This window comes from Microtus oregoni, unplaced genomic scaffold (genome assembly GCF_018167655.1).
Source record: "Microtus oregoni isolate MIOR12 unplaced genomic scaffold, Mior012 000040F_ref0000088, whole genome shotgun sequence".
Classification (NCBI taxonomy): Eukaryota; Metazoa; Chordata; class Mammalia; order Rodentia; family Cricetidae; genus Microtus; species Microtus oregoni.
This window is the reverse complement of record NW_024543207.1, coordinates 11,724,485-11,745,825: the sequence shown is the minus strand read 5'-3', so window position 1 is coordinate 11,745,825 and position 21,341 is coordinate 11,724,485. Positions and strand designations below refer to the sequence as shown.

The 21,341-nt window shown below is 40.7% G+C and overlaps 1 protein-coding gene across 1 annotated transcript in view; it reads right to left on the bottom strand.

Annotated features, from left to right (window-relative positions):
- Positions 1–21,042, bottom strand: part of Marchf11 (membrane associated ring-CH-type finger 11) — a 91,924-nt gene extending 70,882 nt beyond the window's left edge. The window contains exons 1-2 of the mRNA XM_041632207.1: positions 20,317–21,042; positions 19,085–19,240 (exon numbers count right to left, since the gene is read on the bottom strand). Of these exons, the coding sequence (XP_041488141.1) occupies positions 19,085–19,240; positions 20,317–20,838 (678 nt within the window). The 5' untranslated portion in view covers positions 20,839–21,042. The remainder of the gene's footprint in view (positions 1–19,084; positions 19,241–20,316) is intronic.
- Positions 21,043–21,341: the final 299 nt, after the last annotated feature.

Sequence of the window (21,341 nt, the reverse complement as noted above, 5' to 3'; positions counted from 1 at the left end):
ATCACGTTCTCTCATCTCACCCTCCCCCAGTTGATGTGGGACTCCCCTCTGTATGCTGTGAATACCATTGGCTAATGAAGAAACTGCTTTGAGCCTATAGCGGGGCAGAACAGAGCTAGGCAAGGAAAATTAAACTGAATGCTGGGAGAAAGAAGGCCAAGTCAGGAGAAGCCTGACCCACTGAGTTTATGAGTTGCTTACATAAATGTTGGTTTGTTTAGATAAGACACTAAAATCACAGACATCAAAAATGAAGTAATAAATGATAATGAAACTTAAATTTAAAAGATCCTATGTAGCAAAGGAAACTATCCATTGGGATAAAGAGACAATCTACACAATGAAAGAAAATATTTGTAATCCATGCATTCATGCAGGTAATAGTAAGGAAATAAAATCTGTATTTAAAAGACCCAAGTCAATATATCTGAAAAGGCCAAAAGTTCAACATTTCTATTCATCAAGGAAATGTAAGGAAACCACAGTGAGTCATCATTTCGTACCTGTTAGAATGACTATTATTGAAAAGATTATAGAGGGAAAGAATATAGAGGCAAGGCATCTCCACGCAGTGTTTAAGGATGATAAAACTGTGTAAAGGCATGAAGACTGCTCCAGAAGTAGAAAACAAGAACCTTAACACTGGGTATGCTCCAAAAGAAAGGAACTCATTTGGTACTTATAAGGGCTACTTGCACCAACACAGTCCATTACAGCATTATTCCTGGCAACCAAATAGGGAATCCACCTGTGACCATCTATTGAACGTGAATAGATAGAGAAAATGTGGCATCTACACATAGTGCCTAGAATGTCATGTTAGAATCCAGCCTCTGTGCATGGCTCATCTCACAAACACTCTCGGGTATCATATTGGACACTACTTGTCAATCCTGAACTTCTAGACCTGCCTCTGTCACGATCACCTGGAAACTCAGTCTACAGCAAAGAAAGTATAGATTTGTTCCCTTCTGCCTGGGACTTAGAGACTCTAGCTTCAAACCTCATCCCTCAAAAGGTATAAAAAGATGTTCCCTCATCTTCCACATGGGCTTGAGTATATTTATAGACCTTGCCATGATATCTTTCTCTGGTGTTGGGGCCTAAACTATCTTACCATGTTTTTGTCCCTCTGTCTGTCCATAGCATTAATAACACTTATAATAAACTCCTCAGTCTCCAGTGTTCCATCCCAGTTTCTACTTGAGTCAATCACCTATTTCCAAAATCTAACAATGGTATACAATCAGCTTTGCATAAACAAAGAGAAATAAATTTCTCTTTATTATGACATAAATGAATCAAGAGATACTACGTCAAGTGAAATAAGCCACACACAAGCATGAATGCACAAACACACACACACAAACACACACACACAAACACACACACACACAAACACACACACACAAACACACACACACACAAACACACACACACACAAACACAGCAAATATCATATGATCTCTCCTTTATGTGAAATCTGATGATGCAGAACTTAGAAGGAGAAAATAGATCATACTCACCATGTGCCAGGAGTTTTGGCCAAAGGATTTAATTTTCAATTAGGAAGAATCCAGTTCAAGAGCTCTATGGAGACTATAGTCAGTACTATAGTGATGTATTCTTAAAATAGCTAAAGGGTAGATTCTAAGGATTCTCGCAACACATGTTGAGTGTGTGTGTGTCTAGCTTGATTTAGCCTCCACACTATATATATATACATAAATATGTATATATAATGTAACTATATATTACTGTTTTACAAGATAACCATGTGTAATCTTTATCTGCCCATAAAGTAATTAATTTTAAATGAAGACAAAAATACATCAACAAATGCTCTCAGCAGCTGAAATCCAGTGGTCCATCTTGAAAAGGTTATGTAAATGAGTAAAATAGGTTCAATAAATGTTATGAAACACTATCATCAAATAGACATTTGCATGCCTAAACTCAGCCCCACTTCCGTGGCTTCCCCAATACAAGACTGAAATCAGAGTTGAAATGGATTTCCCTGACAGAGACAGCAATGTTCCCACTGTTTGCCACACTTCCATACACTTCTTGGCACATTAGTGAGTCAGTCAGAAAGGTGGGGACAGATGAACGGGCTTCTTAGAACAATGCCCTTAAATGATTGTGGTTTTGGTGCCTCAAGCCAAGAGAAATTTTGGCTTCACTAATCTGAAAAGAAAAATTTAAATGTGTTTGCAGACAAATAATTTTTGCCTAAAACAAACTGTTCAAGTTGTTAAAATGCATTGTAACTCTAACGTTAAATTGTATATCCCACCTAGAAAAGTAAAATGATTCATGTCTCTCCTCCTTCTTCCTTCGATATCTCTGTTATCTCCAGGATACACCACTAGGGACTCACAACTACACAGAAATATCCGTCACACATCTGCTCACCATGAAAGTACCTCAGAGATGCTCGGTGCCTCGGAAGTTACAGTTTAATTAATGTTTGGTTGGTTCTTAAATAAAAATTAAAGCCGCCTGGAAAACAGTCCTCCCTCAAGCATGACAGCTTGCCATTAGTAAAACAATCAGTAGTGATGAAAAGAAAAACCCATTTTCAAATATTGTTCATAAGCTTTACATCATTAAAATGGTGTTTTATCTAATTCTCTTTAAACGTGTGGCCCCAAGCAATGTAAAATATTTTCTCTGAAAATGAAAAAGCAGAAGCTAAGAAGTGATCAATTTCTCTTTTAAATAATAAAGACTTTCCAATTATTGGTCAGTAGTCACTTTTATACATGTGAGAGGAGATAATTATGTTGTTAAAGAATTTATGCCTTGTTCATCAGTTTGATTTTCAGTATATCACAGATATTCTGATACTATTAGATGTTAATAATTACTTTATCTTTAAACATACCCCATCCATAAATACAATGAACAATAATAATTGAATGTCCTTCCTAAAATAAATGCAAGTGAATTTACACTCTGCCTAAGTTCACAGGCTTTCTTTTCTTAAATTGCCTTAAAAATTATTCCAAAAATGCCTGAAGAGTTTGACCCCACCAACAAGAAGACTAGTAGATAGATAGATAGATAGATAGATAGATAGATAGATAGACAGATGATAGATATATAATGTTTTGATTAAAAACAAATCGAAAAGTTTTATTCACACTTATTAGGTAAGCAATGATAGATGATACATCTTTTTAACATTGATTTTTTTTAAGAAATATCTTAAATAAATTCTAATTTTAAAATGAAAACCTTCAGATTTAATCTTGGCTTATTCATTTCCAAGGAACATGAGAAAAATACAGAGACCCTAACTCAGAACCCCAGCAGAACCCAAGAACACTATGACCATGGCTCCTCTGGGACACTAGAGGGCAGAGTTGCACAGGGAAGTCTATCTGCCACCAACCTAGAAAGAGATGCAACATGGGGTTTTCGTGCTCTATAGACTGATTTACTCTATAATTCACTGATTAATTTGGAAATGATTTTAACCTTTTAAAATGTGGCTTAAACTTTCCCAATAAGAAACCAACAAAACACAAGAAACCCAGAGAAGGGCTCATGAAGAATAATTCCCTATGAATGACCACTCCTCCTTCTTGCCTGTATCCATAACAAACATCTCATTCCTTAAGACATGATTGCTGCTTTTCTTCTGAATAAAAGACTTAATAGCCAAGGTACACTTGTACACTCTAAAATCTGAAGATATTGAGTTAAAAATGCTTTGAACCATCAAATTTGGGGAAGCAACTATTCTATCTGTGTTAATCAAATACCATAAGATCAAACACAAAATGTCTCCATGCTATTGAAAATTTTCTGAAGATGGAGGAATTCTCACACTCCAGAATCTTTTATATCTATATTTTTTATCAGTGGCAGAGATGTTAAAACAGCATGGGCTGTCCTGAATCCCACTACACTGATAAATGAAATCCATTATTTTCCAATGGATTCTGGAGGCCCAAATATCAATTTGCACAGCTGCAGGAGCAACAGAAAAAGTCATTTCCCACTCCTTAAGTCAATGCATGTCTTTCATGGTGGCCAAGTCATTCAAGACACTTTAATATATCTCAATTATATTATGCTGAACATCAGAGCACAGTCTTTCTCCAAATAGTCAAGTTTCTACTGTACATTCAAAGAGACAACTGAACTCTCCAAAGCCATTCATCCTATGTGCTTCAGTGAGAAAAATTTACAGTTGTCAAAAAAAGATCATATATTTTACCTGTTTTCTTATCACTACCTTATAAAACCAGCATTAAAAGTAATTTCAAGGTATAACATAATTAGCCATCTATGAATACTTAATTTGATTTAGTCATTCCAGTAGCATTAAAGAGTTGATAGACATGGTTTTTCTGCTCTGCACACAGCTTGGCAAGTGGCTGAGCTGACAGTGGTCTGCATATCCAAAGTCTATGCTCTTTCAATGGCATTACAATAATCTTCATATTATCTCAACCCTTGTAAATGATATGTGGCGATTTTTAAGGGGAATGGCATAAATGACAATGGCTAGTTCTGCCAACTTGGCATCCTCCTCTGGAGAGTCTAGAGTTTCAGAGGGTATTAGCTACATTAAAACAGTAGTAAGTGTTGTGTTTCTATTTACTTGTATAAGTTAATCTCTAAATTCTTCATTTCTCATACCAGGTCCTGGGTGATGGGAAGAGAACAAACTAAGAGAAAAAAACCCAGACAGCTCCATCACAAACTGTTGATGAGGACAACTACAAGAACGTATAAGTTAACACATGTTCACAGAAAGTTCATTAGAAATTAAAGAAAACATTAAAACATTTAAAGAAAATTAAAGAAAAAATTAGATTAAAAAGCACATAGGAACTCCTGAGTGTAAATCTTGGGCTCTCTAAATTGATAACTTTATAATCAAAGTATAACAAGTATTTGTTGATTTTTAAAAATAGTTATCTCCGTTCCTCTTATCAATGATCTCAGCTCTAGAATCAGAGACCCTACTGTCTTGAACAAACCTGGCAACTCCAGGGCTTACGACAGTGCTTTATAGTTGATACATAAATGAAAAACTAGTCAATCACAAAGTATTGATTATATAGCACATAATACAAAATAATGATGGAATATTCTGTGGTTACCTCTGGGACATGAGTAAAATCACCTTCTGGGCCAAAAATAAACATATGTGTATTAATTGCTTGTCTTGCTTTGCTACTATGACAAAATATCTTAAAAAATCAATGAAGAAAAAAAATAAAAGGTTATCTTAGCTCATAATTTAGGGGTTCAATCCCTTAAGAAGGCCAAGGCAGCCGGAGCTCAAACAACCTGGAAACATCATATCCACAATTGAAAAGCAGAGAATAAGTAATGAATGCATTTCCTCTTTCTCAGCTTGCCTTTTTCTCCACTTTATAAAATCCAGAATCCCATAACCAAGTAGTCTTGTCCATGGTTAAGGCAGATCTTCATGTGTCAGCTAACTTCAGACTCTCCCCACAGGCATGCCCAGAGGTCTATCTCCCGGGCAAGTCTAGACTTCTTCAAGTTGGCAATTCATACTAACCATAATAGTTGCCTATCCTGGTAGGCAACTCAAGGTGGCAGGAGCCTAAAGCAACTGGTCACACAGCATCATGCATCAGGAAGCAGGGAAAAATGAAGTTCACCACTCAGCTCATTTTCTCCATTTTATGCAGTCTAGGACTGCAGCTCACATGCATGGTGGATCCTTACAGCTTGGTTAACCTAACAGGCATGGCCAGAAACTATCTTAATCACAATAGTTCCTCACAGGCATGTCCAGATGCTTGTCTCTTCTGTTACTCTAAATCCTGTTAAATGAACAATTATTAGTTATCACAACTCCACCCTATATCAGCTTGATACTCAAGCACATCACTTTTAAGCCTATAACTTTCTACCCCTGTCTCCATAGGCTTACAGCACTCTCACACTGCATTTGTACAACATTAGAAGTCTTCAAAGACTTTAAGACTTCCAACACTGTGTAAGAGATAGAAGAGTAATTCTCATATATGAGATTCAAACAATATCTTAACTATGAGTTCCTACACAGGCAAAAGCAAATTGTATACTTCAATTTACGATGGCACAAAATTAACACCTACATAGGTTAAAAAAAAAAGGAGTAAAACAAGGATCAGACCAGATCCCAGCAGGGAAAACATCAAATGCTACAGCTGGATGAAATCACCTGGGTTTGAAGGGAGTTGAGCATCACCACACCTCCAGGTATTACCTGCAGCACATACCCCCAGCTGCTGCCTGTAGCACACCCACGCCTCCAGCTGTTGCCTGTAGCACACCCACACCTCCAGCTGCTGCCTGTAGGACCCACAGCCTCTTTCCTAAGCATCTTTTACTCTGATCCTGTTACTTTCTTTAGAGGAGGTCCCATGGTCCTGACATCTAAAAATCTCCCACCTCAACTTTGCACTTTTACACAGACATTCCCAGAGTCTAACTTAATCTAGATAATACCTCACAGGCATGCCCACAGGATTCTCTCTTAGTTGAGTCTCAGTTTTGTGAAACTGACACTATTAATTGTCACACATCCATTCCCAAGCTATCAATCAGCATGCTCACGTTAGATATCTGCATCACTCATCGCTCATGGTGACTTGATGGGGAATTTCCTTATAGGCAGCTTGAGAAATAGATGGTACTTTTCTTCTTGCAACTTGCAAGAATGGAACTTAATCATATTCCAAACGAGGAGGCATGATTCTTTTTTAAGTCTTTTTCTGTAATGGATATTAGCCTCATCAGTAGCAGGGCAGAGGAGGAGACTTATAGAAGAAAGGGGCAGTCATCACTCACCCTTTAAATCATTCAGAAATGTTTCAGTATCTGTGTCTTCTGTACTCCATAGCCTGAGAACCACACAGCCCAAAGCTACCCAAAGAATTTCAGACGAGTTCCGTGGAATCTCGTTAGCCAGCCTAGCATTTTATATGTTTTTGTTTTCACTTCTTTAACTGCTCAAGTTGTCTCAATCTAAAATGAAACCCACAGAAGCTACTGCACGATTCCTGAACTGGGCTATGAAAGAAAGATGTTACAGCAGGAAGCTTGAAGAAGCTGTGCTATCAAAATTCAATTCAATCTCTAGGTCTGAGGCTGGGCATTCTTGGTCCTGGGGAATGCTACACAGGCAAAGGCCACTCCCTCTCCTTCTCTCCAAGGGATTAGAATATTCACTGGAAATTTCTCTTCTCTGCATATAAAAATGATGGAAAGATGATGTTTAGAAATTTAAGGAAGAGTTGGGCCAATGATAAAACAAATAATGAATAAAAGAGACCCTGTCCTCTTTTCTATTTAATTAACAGGTTTTTCATGCACTTCATTAAAAAGAAACTAATAGGCCATTTAAATGCATATTCATCTGAAAATCCGCAACTGTAACACAGAGAAGTTAAGTACAGTAACTTGTGAAACATTCTTCACAAAACCATAAAGTCCCCTGAGATTTGTGAAAGATGCTATCCTTTCCTAAGAATCTTTCAAACAAACCGAGCCTGTGTAAGTATCTTGAAATAGTTCCCCACTTATCTGAAGCTCAGTATCATAATGGTAATTGAGGAGGAAGATGCCATTTGGCACAACTGCAAGACCATATATAGCAAAGTCGTACCCAGAGACCTCCTGGAATAAGAGCTAGACACTTGAGGAGGTCATCCACCCCCAACCCAAATTAAGCTCTCGGCCACTTGCGTGTAATCAACAGGCTAAAAAAAGAAGCAAGACAAAAGGCACATTGAGGAAAGAACCTCCATTATTCCGATTGAAATACATTGCCCATGTGTCACCAATCAAAACAAACTAATGAGATAAAAATAGAAATACAAACAGAGTAGGCTATTAGATGCAAGTTTGCACAGCATGTCAAACCTAAGGGATGATGGAGCAAGAAAAGTCTTTTTCCTAAGTCCCTGTATTGTGTTTGCCTGTACTCATTTCTTCTAGGTTTCCTCCTATCCACCCACACAACAGCTTGCAGTCCACCTTTGCTGATACCAAGCTTTATTTGCATAAATCACATGGAACAGATGTTGAATTATGAGTTACGCTCACAGGGGACACGCTGTCAGATATCCAAGGATACAGAAAGTACAAGCCACAATACAGTTGTTCTCAGCAGAGTCCTCTGAATTGGCCATGCATTTACTTGTAATTGTAGTGATTATCTGCTCATCGGGCCACTCTCTGCCACTCTGAATGGCCCAGTGCACTCCCAGTTTGTCCTCCACATCATCCTATCTATTCTCAGAAGGCCCAAGAATAGAGGGAGCTGAGTTTCCTTTGTTCTGGTCCCTTTAGTCACAGCACAGCGAAGTCATAGTCAAAGTAAAGCAGGAAACAGGCAGAGAGGAAAGAGTCCTCCCGTTGCTTTCTTTCCCCCTGCTGCTGTAGTGTGCCCCACAGTCAGAAATCATCTTTGAACTTAGGTTACAGTGGTACAAATCACGCATCAAAAAATGTAGCCTTGTTTTCAGTCAGGTGGTCTGCCTTTTTTCATAGCAAAAAGTTATATCCAGTAGACTTTCTCGGCAGCTCATCCACAGCTATGAGCACACAGTGAAGTTTAGAGCAAATGTTATGTGAAACCCTTCACCCAGTGACAGTCTCAAGAAAGCAAGTGTGTCACACATAGCAATTCCATTTCCCCTGAGACTCTTTTCATGACATTTTAAGTTTTTAAAAAACTGGATATATCTCTCCGGAAGATTTTTTTTCTTCTAAAACTAGGTTCTAAAAATGGATCTCTTTATTGCTTTTGAGGCTTTTTGTTGTGGTCTAAAAAGCTGAAAACATTTGTCCAGACATTCTGAATCTCACTGCTGGTAGATCTAAGAACACAAATGGAAAACGAGCAGCCAGCAAACAGAAAACCATCCAGTACTCAGGGAATAAAAGCAATTTTAATTCCTCAAGACAAAGTCTCCCTATAGACGTAACACAACCGCCATGCTTCTGGAGCCTTGCTAAAATGCTCACACATGCATTCACACACTCACTCATGCATTCACACACTCACTCATGCATTCACACACTCACTCAGGTATTCACACACTCATATATTCACACACTCACTCATGTATCCACACACTCATGTATTTACACACTCACTCATGCATTCACACACTCACTCATGTATTCACACACTTACTCATGAATCCACACACTCATGTATTCACACACTCACTCATGTATCCACACACTCATGTATTCACACACTCACTCATGCATTCACACACTCACTCATGTATTCACACACTTACTCATGCATTCACACACTCATGTATTCACACACTCGCTCATGCATTCACACACTCACCTCACTCATGCATTCACACCCTCACTCAGGTATTCACACACTCAGGTATTCACACACTCACTCATGCATTCACACACTCACCTCACTCATGTATTCACACACTCACTCATGTATCCACACACTCATGTATTCACACACTCACTCATGTATTCACACACTCACCTCACTCATGTATTCACACACTCACTCAGGTATTCACACACTCATATATTCACACACTCACTCATGTATTCACACACTCACTCATGTATTCACACACTCACTCATGTATTCACACACTCACCTCACTCATGTATTCACACACTTACTCATGAATTCACACTCTCATGTATTCACACACTCACTCATGTATTCACACACTCACCTCACTCATGTATTCACACACTCACTCATGTATCCACACACTCATGTATTCACACACTCACTCATGTATTCACACACTCATGTATTCACACACTCACTCATGTATTCACACAGTCACTCATGTATTCACACACTCACTCAGGTATTCACACACTCACTCATGTATTCACACACTCACTCAGGTATTCACACACTCATGTATTCATACACTCACTCATGTATTCACACACTCACTCATGTATTCACACACTCACTCAAGCATTCACACACTCACTCATGCATTCACACACTCACTCATGCATTCACACACTCACTCATGAATTCACACACTCACTCATGAATTCACACACTCACTCATGTATTCACACACTCACTCATGTATTCACACACTCACTCATGTATTCACACACTTACTCAGGTATTCACACACTCACTCATGTATTCACACACTCACTCATGTATTCACACACTCACTCAGGTATTCACACACTCACTCAGGTATTCACACACTCACTCATGCATTCACACACTCACTCATGTATTCACACACTTACTCATGAATTCACACACTCATGTATTCACACACTCACTCATGTATCCACACACTCATGTATTCACAAACTCACTCATGTATTCACACACTCACTCAGGTATTCACACACTCACTCATGTATTCACACACTCACTCATGTATTCACACACTCACTCATGCATTCACACACTCATGTATTCACACACTCGCTCATGCATTCACACACTCACCTCACTCATGCATTCACACCCTCACTCAGGTATTCACACACTCATGTATTCACACACTCACTCATGCATTCACACACTCACCTCACTCATGTATTCACACACTCACTCATGTATCAACACACTCATGTATTCACACACTCACTCATGCATTCACACACTCATGTATTCACACACTCGCTCATGCATTCACACACTCACCTCACTCATGCATTCACACCCTCACTCAGGTATTCACACACTCATGTATTCACACACTCACTCATGCATTCACACACTCACCTCACTCATGTATTCACACACTCACTCAGGTATCCACACACTCATGTATTCACACACTCACTCATGTATTCACACACTCACCTCACTCATGTATTCACACACTTACTCATGAATTCACACACTCATGTATTCACACACTTACTCATGAATTCACACACTCATGTATTCACACACTCACTCATGTATTCACACACTCACCTCACTCATGTATTCACACACTCACTCATGTATCCACACACTCATGTATTCACACACTCACTCATGTATTCACACACTCACTCATGTATTCACACACTCACTCATGTATTCACACACTCACTCATGAATTCACACACTCATGTATTCACACACTCACTCATGTATTCACACACTCACTCAGGTATTCACTCACTCATGTATTCACAAACTCACTCATGTATTCACACACTCACTCATGTATTCACACACTCACTCATGTATTCACACACTTACTCAGGTATTCACACACTCACTCATGTATTCACACACTCACTCATGTATTCACACACTCACTCAGGTATTCACACACTCACTCATGTATTCACACACTCACTCATGCTTTCACACACTTACTTATCGGTTCCTATTACCAGTACTCACTGAATGTTCACAAAGTGACCAAAAAGATATTTAATTTCCAGCACTGTTGTGTTCTATTCTAAAACTTGTTCTACTCAAGACTACGCATGCCCCATTAGACATCCAGGTCTAAGAATCCTAAGTAAACTGGAGGAATGCAATCTCAGGGCATTCAGAAGGACACCAGGAGAGTGACAGACGCTGGAGGGTCGTGTCAGGATGGGTCCACTAGCAGCACTCTGCGCATGTGTGCCAGGAAGCACTGAGATGAGAGGATGCCTTCCTCCAAGGCTACGGAGGGCTTGTATGGCTCCGTCTTCCATTTCTGCGGATACAAAAACTATCCCTGTGGTCTGAGACACTAGGAAACTTCTTGGAAGGGACAAGGGGTTGAATATTTAGAGATAGTCAATATGTAATACTTTTATGAAGCTGAAATGTCCCCATCTTCTAAATAATGTGAGTTCATTAGGATTTTACTTAAAGTTGCAAACATTAAAACTGAAAACACTTTGTCCTTGGGATTCTCTAAGAGACACTCAAGTTCACCTTCCATTGTTTGAATTACTGCTGACCACCACAGTGAAAACCCATCTCTGTAACTGTTTTTTGTATATACTGCAATTTTTTACATTTTAAAATGAAAGGAGGGGAAAAGTCAAAGGAATACCATTTCTTGAAACCCTATGATTAAGTGGAATTAAACCTCCGGTGTTGCTAAGTGGAACTTCCCTGGAAACCATCGCATCCATTCATCGATATGGGGTCTCCAGCTCTTTCCAAGCTAAGGCAGTGGCCATGATGTCCCTCAGAGCTTAATTAATTTTCTATTCTGGTCCTCTGATTTAAATAACCAGGCATCAAGTGAAGCTATGTCAGAGACATACTTTTAGTCCTCTACTCCAATATTCTCTGATAGATTCACACATCTGTATTATAGATCCTTTCTCAGAGAGGCAGGTAAGTGAACAGGCACAAACAGTGAATAAGAGAAAAACTATTCAAACAAAGGAAAGATAAACTTTAAAATATGGGAAAACAGATGCATGTGAAGGAGAAATTTCTGGAAGGTATTATCTATCTGATCTACATTGTCTCTCAGCCTCTCTCTATACAGGTTTTTTAAAGCATGAAGCCCCAAATGCTCCCCCCCTCCCCTCCCATTCCTCCTGCGTCAGAGCCATCTGGCTTTGGGACGAACTGGAGGATCAACAGTACACAGTGCTGTACAGCAAATATGACAGCTATAGTAGTTTACAAAGCTCATCTACATATTTCATTCAGCAGAGAATCATCAATCTTGTCTAGTGAGTAAAATGAAGATTCACATGTCTTGAGAATTAGCAAATAAAGGAAACCAAAGCAATTTCTAAAGAAAAGAAATTGTCCTGTGGTGTGGTCCCTGTTTACCTTGGCATTTTTAGTTGCCTACAAGTTATGCCAGCATATACATCTGAAATATAGGTCTGCACATCGTCTTTTGATTATTGGTCATGATCATGAAAAGTGTTGTCTCTGCCTCTCATCTTCTGTTGAACCCATGAAAATGTCAACAAGAGCAACAGCTAGATAAAAAGTCATAGTGAGCCAAGGTTGCACACACGTGGACACACTGACATCGTGAGCAAGCGCTGGGGGTGTTTCCTAGTGAGAGCATGCCAGGCTGATGGTTCCACGCTCTCACATTTTCTTAATCAATTTCCACAATCTCAGTTAATTTTAATCATAATCCATAGACTTCCCTTGGTGCACTATACTAACTATGAGGTTCAATGAAGGTGAAAGTATCTCCTTCGTATCTCATTTATAAAAGTAGCCAAGCCTCCCAAATAGATCTAAAAGCTGGATCTTACAATAAAATAAATACAAACACTGCTAATTTGTACCTATTGTGGTGGACTGCAGTATTCTGGTAGTACATTTAAAACTGAAATATAATCCCATGCCCTTGACCTTTTTGTGGGCAATGTTCAGGTTATTCTTATCACTCTGAGAACTGTGGCCCAGAGTGCAGTCTGAGTGTTTAAAGGAAGCACCAGGGAAGATAAGTAAAATTGGTCAGAGTGCTATTTCTTTGAAAGGTAACTGGCCAGCATGCAAGTCTCTGTCCTTCCCCAGGGAGACAAGCCCAGTAGACAGTACACATCTTTTCCCCTGTTCTGGTAATGGCACAGGGGGAAGGGGAGCTTGAGGGAGGAGCATCTATTTCCCTGTTGAGCTGATTCTCTGTGGTTCTCCAGCTGGTCACCCTGCGTAATTGCCCTCCAACAACCTGGAAGGCTCCCTAACTTCCCACTGAAGTTGCAATCCAGCCAATGGGGCCAATACACACTACAGATTTACAATGGCTCTCTGACTTTCAATACAGCTATTCTGTGAAATAACCACATTTAAAATTCTCAAGGTCTCATATCTCCAAATACATGAAGACTCAAGATGGCTGTCAATCAGACTCATGAGGAGGGACAGCTGGGCTATAACTGTGCTTACAACACTGAGGTCAGCACACCTCAGTGCTTCCAAAACGACTTACATGATAATAGTTTACAGTGATGGGTTCAGTTAGAAACTGGGGTATGTTTTGCCTTTAAAAGGCAAGAAGAAAAATGTAGGTGAAGAATAGTGTTGAAAAAAATGGAAAAAAATGAAACAGAAAAGGGAACTTGCAATCACCTGGTTACAGAGATCTGTACACCTACATATTGTGATGACTATATACAAAAAAAAACACTATTTAGTCTTAAAAAGCAAAAGTAAACAAAAAGAATCTTTGTCACTTGTCACATATGGGTGAAGCTTAAGGGTTTCATGTTAAGTGGAATAAGCCTGGAATTGGGTGATAAATACCATATGGCTTCACTTATACATGGAATCCACAAATATCGATGTTTTTTCCAGTAGAATGGCAATTATCAGAAGATGAGGTGGGGTTGGAGTATGGGAAAGAGGAGATGGTGGTCACTGGGTATGAAATTGTAGTTAGATGCAGAGAGTAAATTCTGGCTCCCCATGTTGTCAGCAATAATGTTCTCTTGTATTTCAAAAGAGCTAAGATATCGTGTTTTAGATAACCTGACCGCAAAATTTGTGAAATATTTGGTGTGGTGAATACATCAACTAGCCATATTTAATCATTCCACAATGAAGCATCTTTTTGTAGCCTTAAGTTTATACAGTTAGTATTCACTAGTTAGAAATAAAACTTAGAGGGTTATATGGAAAAATAGCATCATCAGTTTAGTGACAATAGACAGGCAACAAGAAGCACCTCTTGTCAAAGGAGACCAAAACCTCCATCACTTAGCGGGCTGGACAAGCAATAATGATGACAGACAAGGAGAAAGCGCAGCTATTCTTAGCATGTCTCTTTTATTTATGAAGCTAATGTACAAAGTAACATATGGAATAGGTGTCATCATGCGCTTCCTTTTGAAGATAAGTCATTACTGGAAATGGCTCAGAGGTAAAGGCATCTGCTACCAAGCCCAGTGACCCAAGTTTGATCTGTAAAACTCACATAACATAAGAAGAGAACCAACTGCCACAAGGGATCTGTCCTCTAACTGCCACAAGAAGAGCATGGCATATATGCACACACACGTGCGCGCGCACACATATACACACGCATACACAAGTACATATGCACACACAAATGCACACAAACACTAAGCAAATAAAGGTCAAGACTATTAAATATAAGTTAACTCATATGTGCAATAATATTGTTAGGACTTCTTGTGTATGCATGCTTTTCTATTTTTTATGGAGGCACTTCAGTCTGAGTTTTACCCATGGTTACCTCTTAAATGTTATCCCCTCAAAGATTCATATCACCGACAGCATTCATAAGCTACAACATGACTTCATCAGTTTGTAATGTCACCAATGTCTGGAAGTAAAGGTGATCTTTTATACTCTTGCGTCTCAATTTTCAGACATAATTATGTGATTCAAAACAGAATTAGCCTTTACTTTTAAAATATCATTAATGTATCATCTTGGGTGTATTAATAACTAGATTCTGTAAGTAAGGAGGAGGGCAAAATGCATTTTAATCACCTCAAATGTCTTAATTAACTCCTATTGCTAATGATGCAACGATTAAGGTGTAAATGTGTCTGCTCTATTTCTCCTAGGTCCTACCACTGAGCGTAACTGAAACATAAAGCAAGCGAGTGGAAGAATTTGAATCTTGATGAGAAAAATAAATAAATAAAACTCAAGTGTCGAACACTCTGTGGCATGTTTTGCTCACACATGCCTGTTTCCTCGCAATCACTGTTCCTGTCTCTCCGTGAACATCCAGGACATGATGACATGAGGGTAACAAACACTCCCGGAAAAGGCTTAATGAAGTCAAAACACCAAGGGCGAACCAAACTTCCATGCACTGATAGCCTCCTTAAGCTCAGAGCTCCCAATGAAGAAGTTTGAACAATGCCTGCCGGTCCACATGGACCTGATGAAGATCAAATAGAGAAATCAGGGTGGGAAGGCTACTCACACTGCACTTTTCTCCTGCGGAGATGGTCTCTCTCTTAAAAATGTCTGACTCCAAGAAGTGGAGTCGGTTTGCCCTTCTCTTGAACCAGAGTCAGACTAGATTTGCTTTAGACCAGAGAATGCAGCAGATGTGACAAGGTTGAGCCTTAGAGATTAATAATGCTCATGTGCTTCCTCCTCAAAACCAGATGCGACAGTGCTGGAGGCACAAGATGGGGGAGGAGAACTGGGGTGTCAGTGAGTATCTCCAGACTGAACCCCAGTCAACACCAAGAACAAGTCAAATGGCAAAGTTATCCAGGATGCTCTTACAAGGCCAAACCTTTGGATTACAGTTTTAGGTAATTCTTTGTGTGCAAAAACACTCACTAGCTGACCTCAGTCAATACACAGACTCCTGTGACATAATAAGCTATAGCGACTGTTTCAATCACTAAGAATTTAGAAAGCAAAAGATTTTCTAATCCTTCCGAGAGAACTGTGTTAAAACCAGCTCCTGCTTCAAAAGACTGTGAAACATCAAGACATTCTAGCACAAGATTGAGAGGAAATTTCCAACACAATGGTAAAGACCATGGACCCTGAAGCCAGATTGAGTTAGAATCCTGATATACCCTGAGGAGAGACTGGCTGTGTTCCAATTTCACATTGCATAATGTAGAGAAAACAGCATTGCTCAAATTACTAATATGTTACAAAGACTAAATATCATAGCCTCTGTGTGTGTAAGGCATTTACAAGAGTGGCTGGCACAGACTAACGGCTCAGTAAATGTTCCCACTCACTATTACTGTTTATTCTCTACTCTGTTCTCATCCTGCGAGCTGCCTGCTCAGAGCCATGAGACGACCCTACTCTTAGGAGACAGAGATAGACAGGCAAGGGAGAGCCTTGCAATGCTTCCTGTTGGATTCTGCCCTGGAGGAGGTGGCTTTCTATCAGGCCACAGGAACATGGGAGTGATGCCTGACAACTCCCAGGGTCTTCACATTAGGAGTCAGAGTGAAGGCTCAGGTTGTGGGGCATCCACAATAAAAAGAACTGAGAACCAAACTCTACCTCTTCATCTGGGCATTTAAGTCCATTCTTTGAGGCCTTATGACCAATTTCTGTTAGGTAAAGGTAGCAAGCTTAGATTTGGAGTACAGCTCAGTGTTTTAGAATATTTGCATCATATGTGTGAGGGTCAGAGTTCAATCCTTAGCACCTTAAAAAATGAGCACCAAGCTTTTTATGTATGGAGTATAGTCATGTAAAGTTCTTTCATGCAACAACACTCTAGCATATCATTCATGTGAACTCTTTCTAACCACTACTTTCCATCTCAGGGGAATAATCAGGTAATGACACAAATCATATCTATAAGTGTATATATGTGTATATGTATATACAAACATATATGTATATGTATCACAACAAAACTAATCTTAAATACATTAGTAATGTTGGTTAACTTGGGGATTTTGATTTTTTGAAGGGAAAGTGGGAAATGGCTTTTGTTAAAATAAATACTTTCTTTTTTTGGTCTTTCGAGACAGGGTTTCACTGTAGTTTTAGGGCCTGTCCTAGAATGAGCTCTTATAGACCAGGCTGGCCTCAAACTCACAGAGATCTGCCTGCCTCTGCCTCCTGACTGAAGACATGCGCCACCACCGCTGGCAGAATACTATTTTTTTTAGAATACTATATTTTTAATGAAGCATAAGGCTTGAATTCCTTTCCCTCTCAGATTATAATGACTATAATAGCATTATATGCCCTAGACTTTTAACTCTGTTCAGTCGTCATAAAGAGCCTATTTCTATGTACTGCAAAATTAATGCTCAAAGAAATAAATATATAGTATCTCTCAAAGTTTTTGAAATACAGTGTTCCACTGAAGCTCCACACATCGTCTCACTGGGCTCACTACTGAAGATAAGACTCCTATGTCATACCTCTCGTGAATTCTACTCATCACAGACACAATGATGTCAACCATGCCATGGCCTTTGGGCACAGCTCCAACTGTTTTTCAGGGCAGAATAAGTAGGTTCATTAACTCATGCACAGTCAGAAGTTCTGGAAGAGCGTGGCCATACCTCTCATTAAAGTAGCTCCTCTTTTTCAAGTAACTTGTAAGCCTGAAGTGGAGAAATCCCCCTTTTCATTTTGTGATTGCTAATCATGCCTTAAATGCAACTCTCAGAGATGCAAAGTCACTGCATAATAAATAAGGTACCAACTAAATACTAAGAAATTTAAATTAATAGTGTAATAACAATTCACATTCTGGGTTCCTTCAGAAATGCTACAGTACCATACATATTATTAAGCTCAATGTAAAATGGATTTGGTAGTTTAGATACAAACAAGGGACGCTAGGTTCCATCATGTTCCCTTCTCCACTCACCCACTGCCTCTTTCATGACTGTTGAATCCCTCGCTGCTGAATTTCCCTGCCAGACCTCTGCTACCCCTTTCCCCACTATATTCTAGGATATCATTCTTAATATTCTGCATTTTAGACTTCATCAACCTAGTCAAAGAACTTGAGTTATTTCCACCAAGAAAAATAAGGGAGCGGGAGAAAGAAGCCTATTGGTGGCATTTGTATGTCTATGATACTGTGTCACTGTGTGATTTTAAACAAAAGTTTGAAACTATGTACAATTTCAGCAGCATTATAGAGCTAGCTGCAGGGAATATGTCTGAATCCACTATGTAACTGAAGCCACTAAGAATTAATATGGAAAAAATTAACTCATACGAAACAGAAGCTTAAGTATGAAGAATACAAGAGTTGAGCTGACAAGTTCACCTGTAAGTTTCTGCCCTAGTAAGTAGCTACTTTATTTGCATCTGTGTTCCATAAACTGAGCTCGGCATAGTTTAAATAAATGTAAAAATGTCTGCTTAATAAGCTGTATAACATCTCTAATTACTAAAACAAACTCAAGTAGATTCTGTGACATTTTACCACCATACTCTTTAAGAAATGGAACTAGCTATAACTTGACTAGTAAATAACAAATTATGAAGAAAATCATTTGGTTAAAATGTCCTCTGCATTTCTCAGACAGAATGTCACGGCTTTCTCTAAGCGCGTCCTACAAATTCTAAATCTTGGGCTTACTTCAGTTTGCATTAAATATTCCTAAGTAGCATTAAGGGGATTGCTTAAGCAAAAATAAAAGTCAAGTGCACCCGTGTTAACAAGAGCATGCCTGGAAAAGCAAGCGCCGTGTCTACCTGGCAAGGTTGCTTCATCTTAATGGCTGTGACGTGGTACCTATAGCAGCACAGCTCACAGGTCCAGGAGCCCCTCTCGCTGATCCACTTCAGAAGACACAGCTGGTGTGTGTACCGCACAGACCCGTCACATCGGCAGGGGTTTAGCAACTCACCCTGGAAAGAAAACAGCTCACTGTGAATATTCCTGTTCCTGCCTCCACTTAAAAACCCTAAGCTCTCTTTCTTTCCCTTCTAAACGGTTTGCCCAGATGGATACGAGCATCAAGCTCTATCCCAGAAAACCAAATTAAATTTTTATATGTCTGATGGGAATGATACTAAAGTCTTAAAAAAAAAAAACCTATTTCCGAGATAGTGCTTAGAGTCATGACATAAGTGTTCCACTGACATACAAAATGTCTGCAAGACATAGCCCCCAATACCCTTGGGAGAAAGCTCTACTATTAAATCTCTTTAATAACTTTTAAGTGGATGGTCAGATGCATTTCCTCTGCAGTTATTCTTAACCATCGCTGGAGAAGAAATGCATGGCAGAAAGCAGCTCACAGTAGCATCGTGCTTTTACTTTTTCTAAATGCAGCATCATAAATATTGACTCGGGACATTCTATTTCTGAAAACCTGCATATTCTTATGCAACTTCCTTACTTTTAAAGACATCAAACCTGGTGTTTTCACACCCTTTGGAAGGGCAATACATTATCTTTTCCCCTGTTTGGTGATTTTCATGAAAGTTTGCATTTGCCTCTTCTCATGGTGTTTATAATTTTCGAAATGTGTTTCTAGCAATGCATCAAGTACATCAACTGGCTTTTCTTTTAAAGTGCTTCTTTCTGCAGAACTGTAGCGCCTTTAGCATTAATAATTTGCAGTAAATTTTTGCAATAATTAATAATTTGGTATTGTAGCATGAATTATTCCTCCCTCCCTCCCCTCGTTTGTAGTCTAAGACTATGCCCTCTGGATACATTAATAAAAAAAACAGACTTTGCTTTTGCATCCTATAGATTTGATTCTACTTGCAAACTAAAATACTTTGAGTAATTCACAGGAAACGCTTAATGATGTTACCATTATAGCACCTGAAGCGTAACCGACTGCAAAATCAAGTAGAGGGAAAAAGTATAGGTTAAAACTGGTGGAGGACTGGAGTAGAAGCTAAGAGGCGTGTGCTGTCCGCGGTGCTGAAAAGGCTGACAGCCGGCAGACCTGGGGTCCCTCTGGCCTTACCTGCTCAGCGCCTTGAAAGCAGATCTTGCAAATGGGCTGATGGTGCTGGTGATGATGCCCCGAGCGTTGGTCTCCACCGCCGCCGCTGCTGCTGCTGCGGCTGCTGCACACGGAGCGTGTTTCGGGCTGGTCTCCCGTGCCGCGCCGATCGCCCTCCCCACACGCGCCGGCCTCGGGCTCCCCCGGGCCGCCTTTCTCCGCCGTTTTCTCGGGGACCGCCACCTCAGGAAGGCGCCTCCGACCTTCGCAAGAGTCGCCGGCCGCTGACACCTCCTGCTCGTGGGGCAACAGAGACGGCGGCAGCCGCTCATCCGCACCCTTGCGCCGCGGGGCCACCTCTAGCGGCGGCTCGCCCGACCCCGCGGTGCGCTCTGAAGGAGCGGGCAGAGGCGGCCGGTAGCGTGGGGAGGTGGGGACCAGGGCCGGCTCTCCCGGTGGCGGGGGCGGAGGCGGCGGAGGCAGGGACGGCTGGGCTTCCCGATGGTCCACCCGGCTACACCGATTGCTGCCCTCGTCGCTCATGGTGGAGCCGCCTCCGCCCTCCTGCCCGCCCTGTGGCGGGCCGGACAAGGACTGCAGCAAGAGAGCGAGAGCTAGGGGAGGCCGGAGAGGGAGGAGGAAGGAGAGCAGGAAAGGGGACCAGGGCACCGGGACTGGGAGGGAGGAACCGGGAGGGGACACAGAGGACCAGCGCGGCGGCGGCGGCAGAAGCGGCTGTTCGGCTGAGCCGCCGGCTCGGCTCTGATGGAGGCGGCGTAGAGTTCGGCTGCGCGTGCCAGGCGCGCGAAGGGGGGCGGGGGGAGCGCGGAGATGCGCAGGGAGGCTGGGAGGGACCAGGCGCGGGACTGGGGAGGAGGGTGCGAGTCGTGCGTGAGAGGGAAGTGTGGGGTTCAGAGAGGACCCGGCTGGAACTGGGGATCCCCGGACTGCTTCTACCAACCCCTGGTCTTTCAAGTCGATTCCGGGGCAGATTGCCCCTCTTAGAAGCGCGAGGCACTGCGGCTCCCATGAGCTAGTAAAAGGGG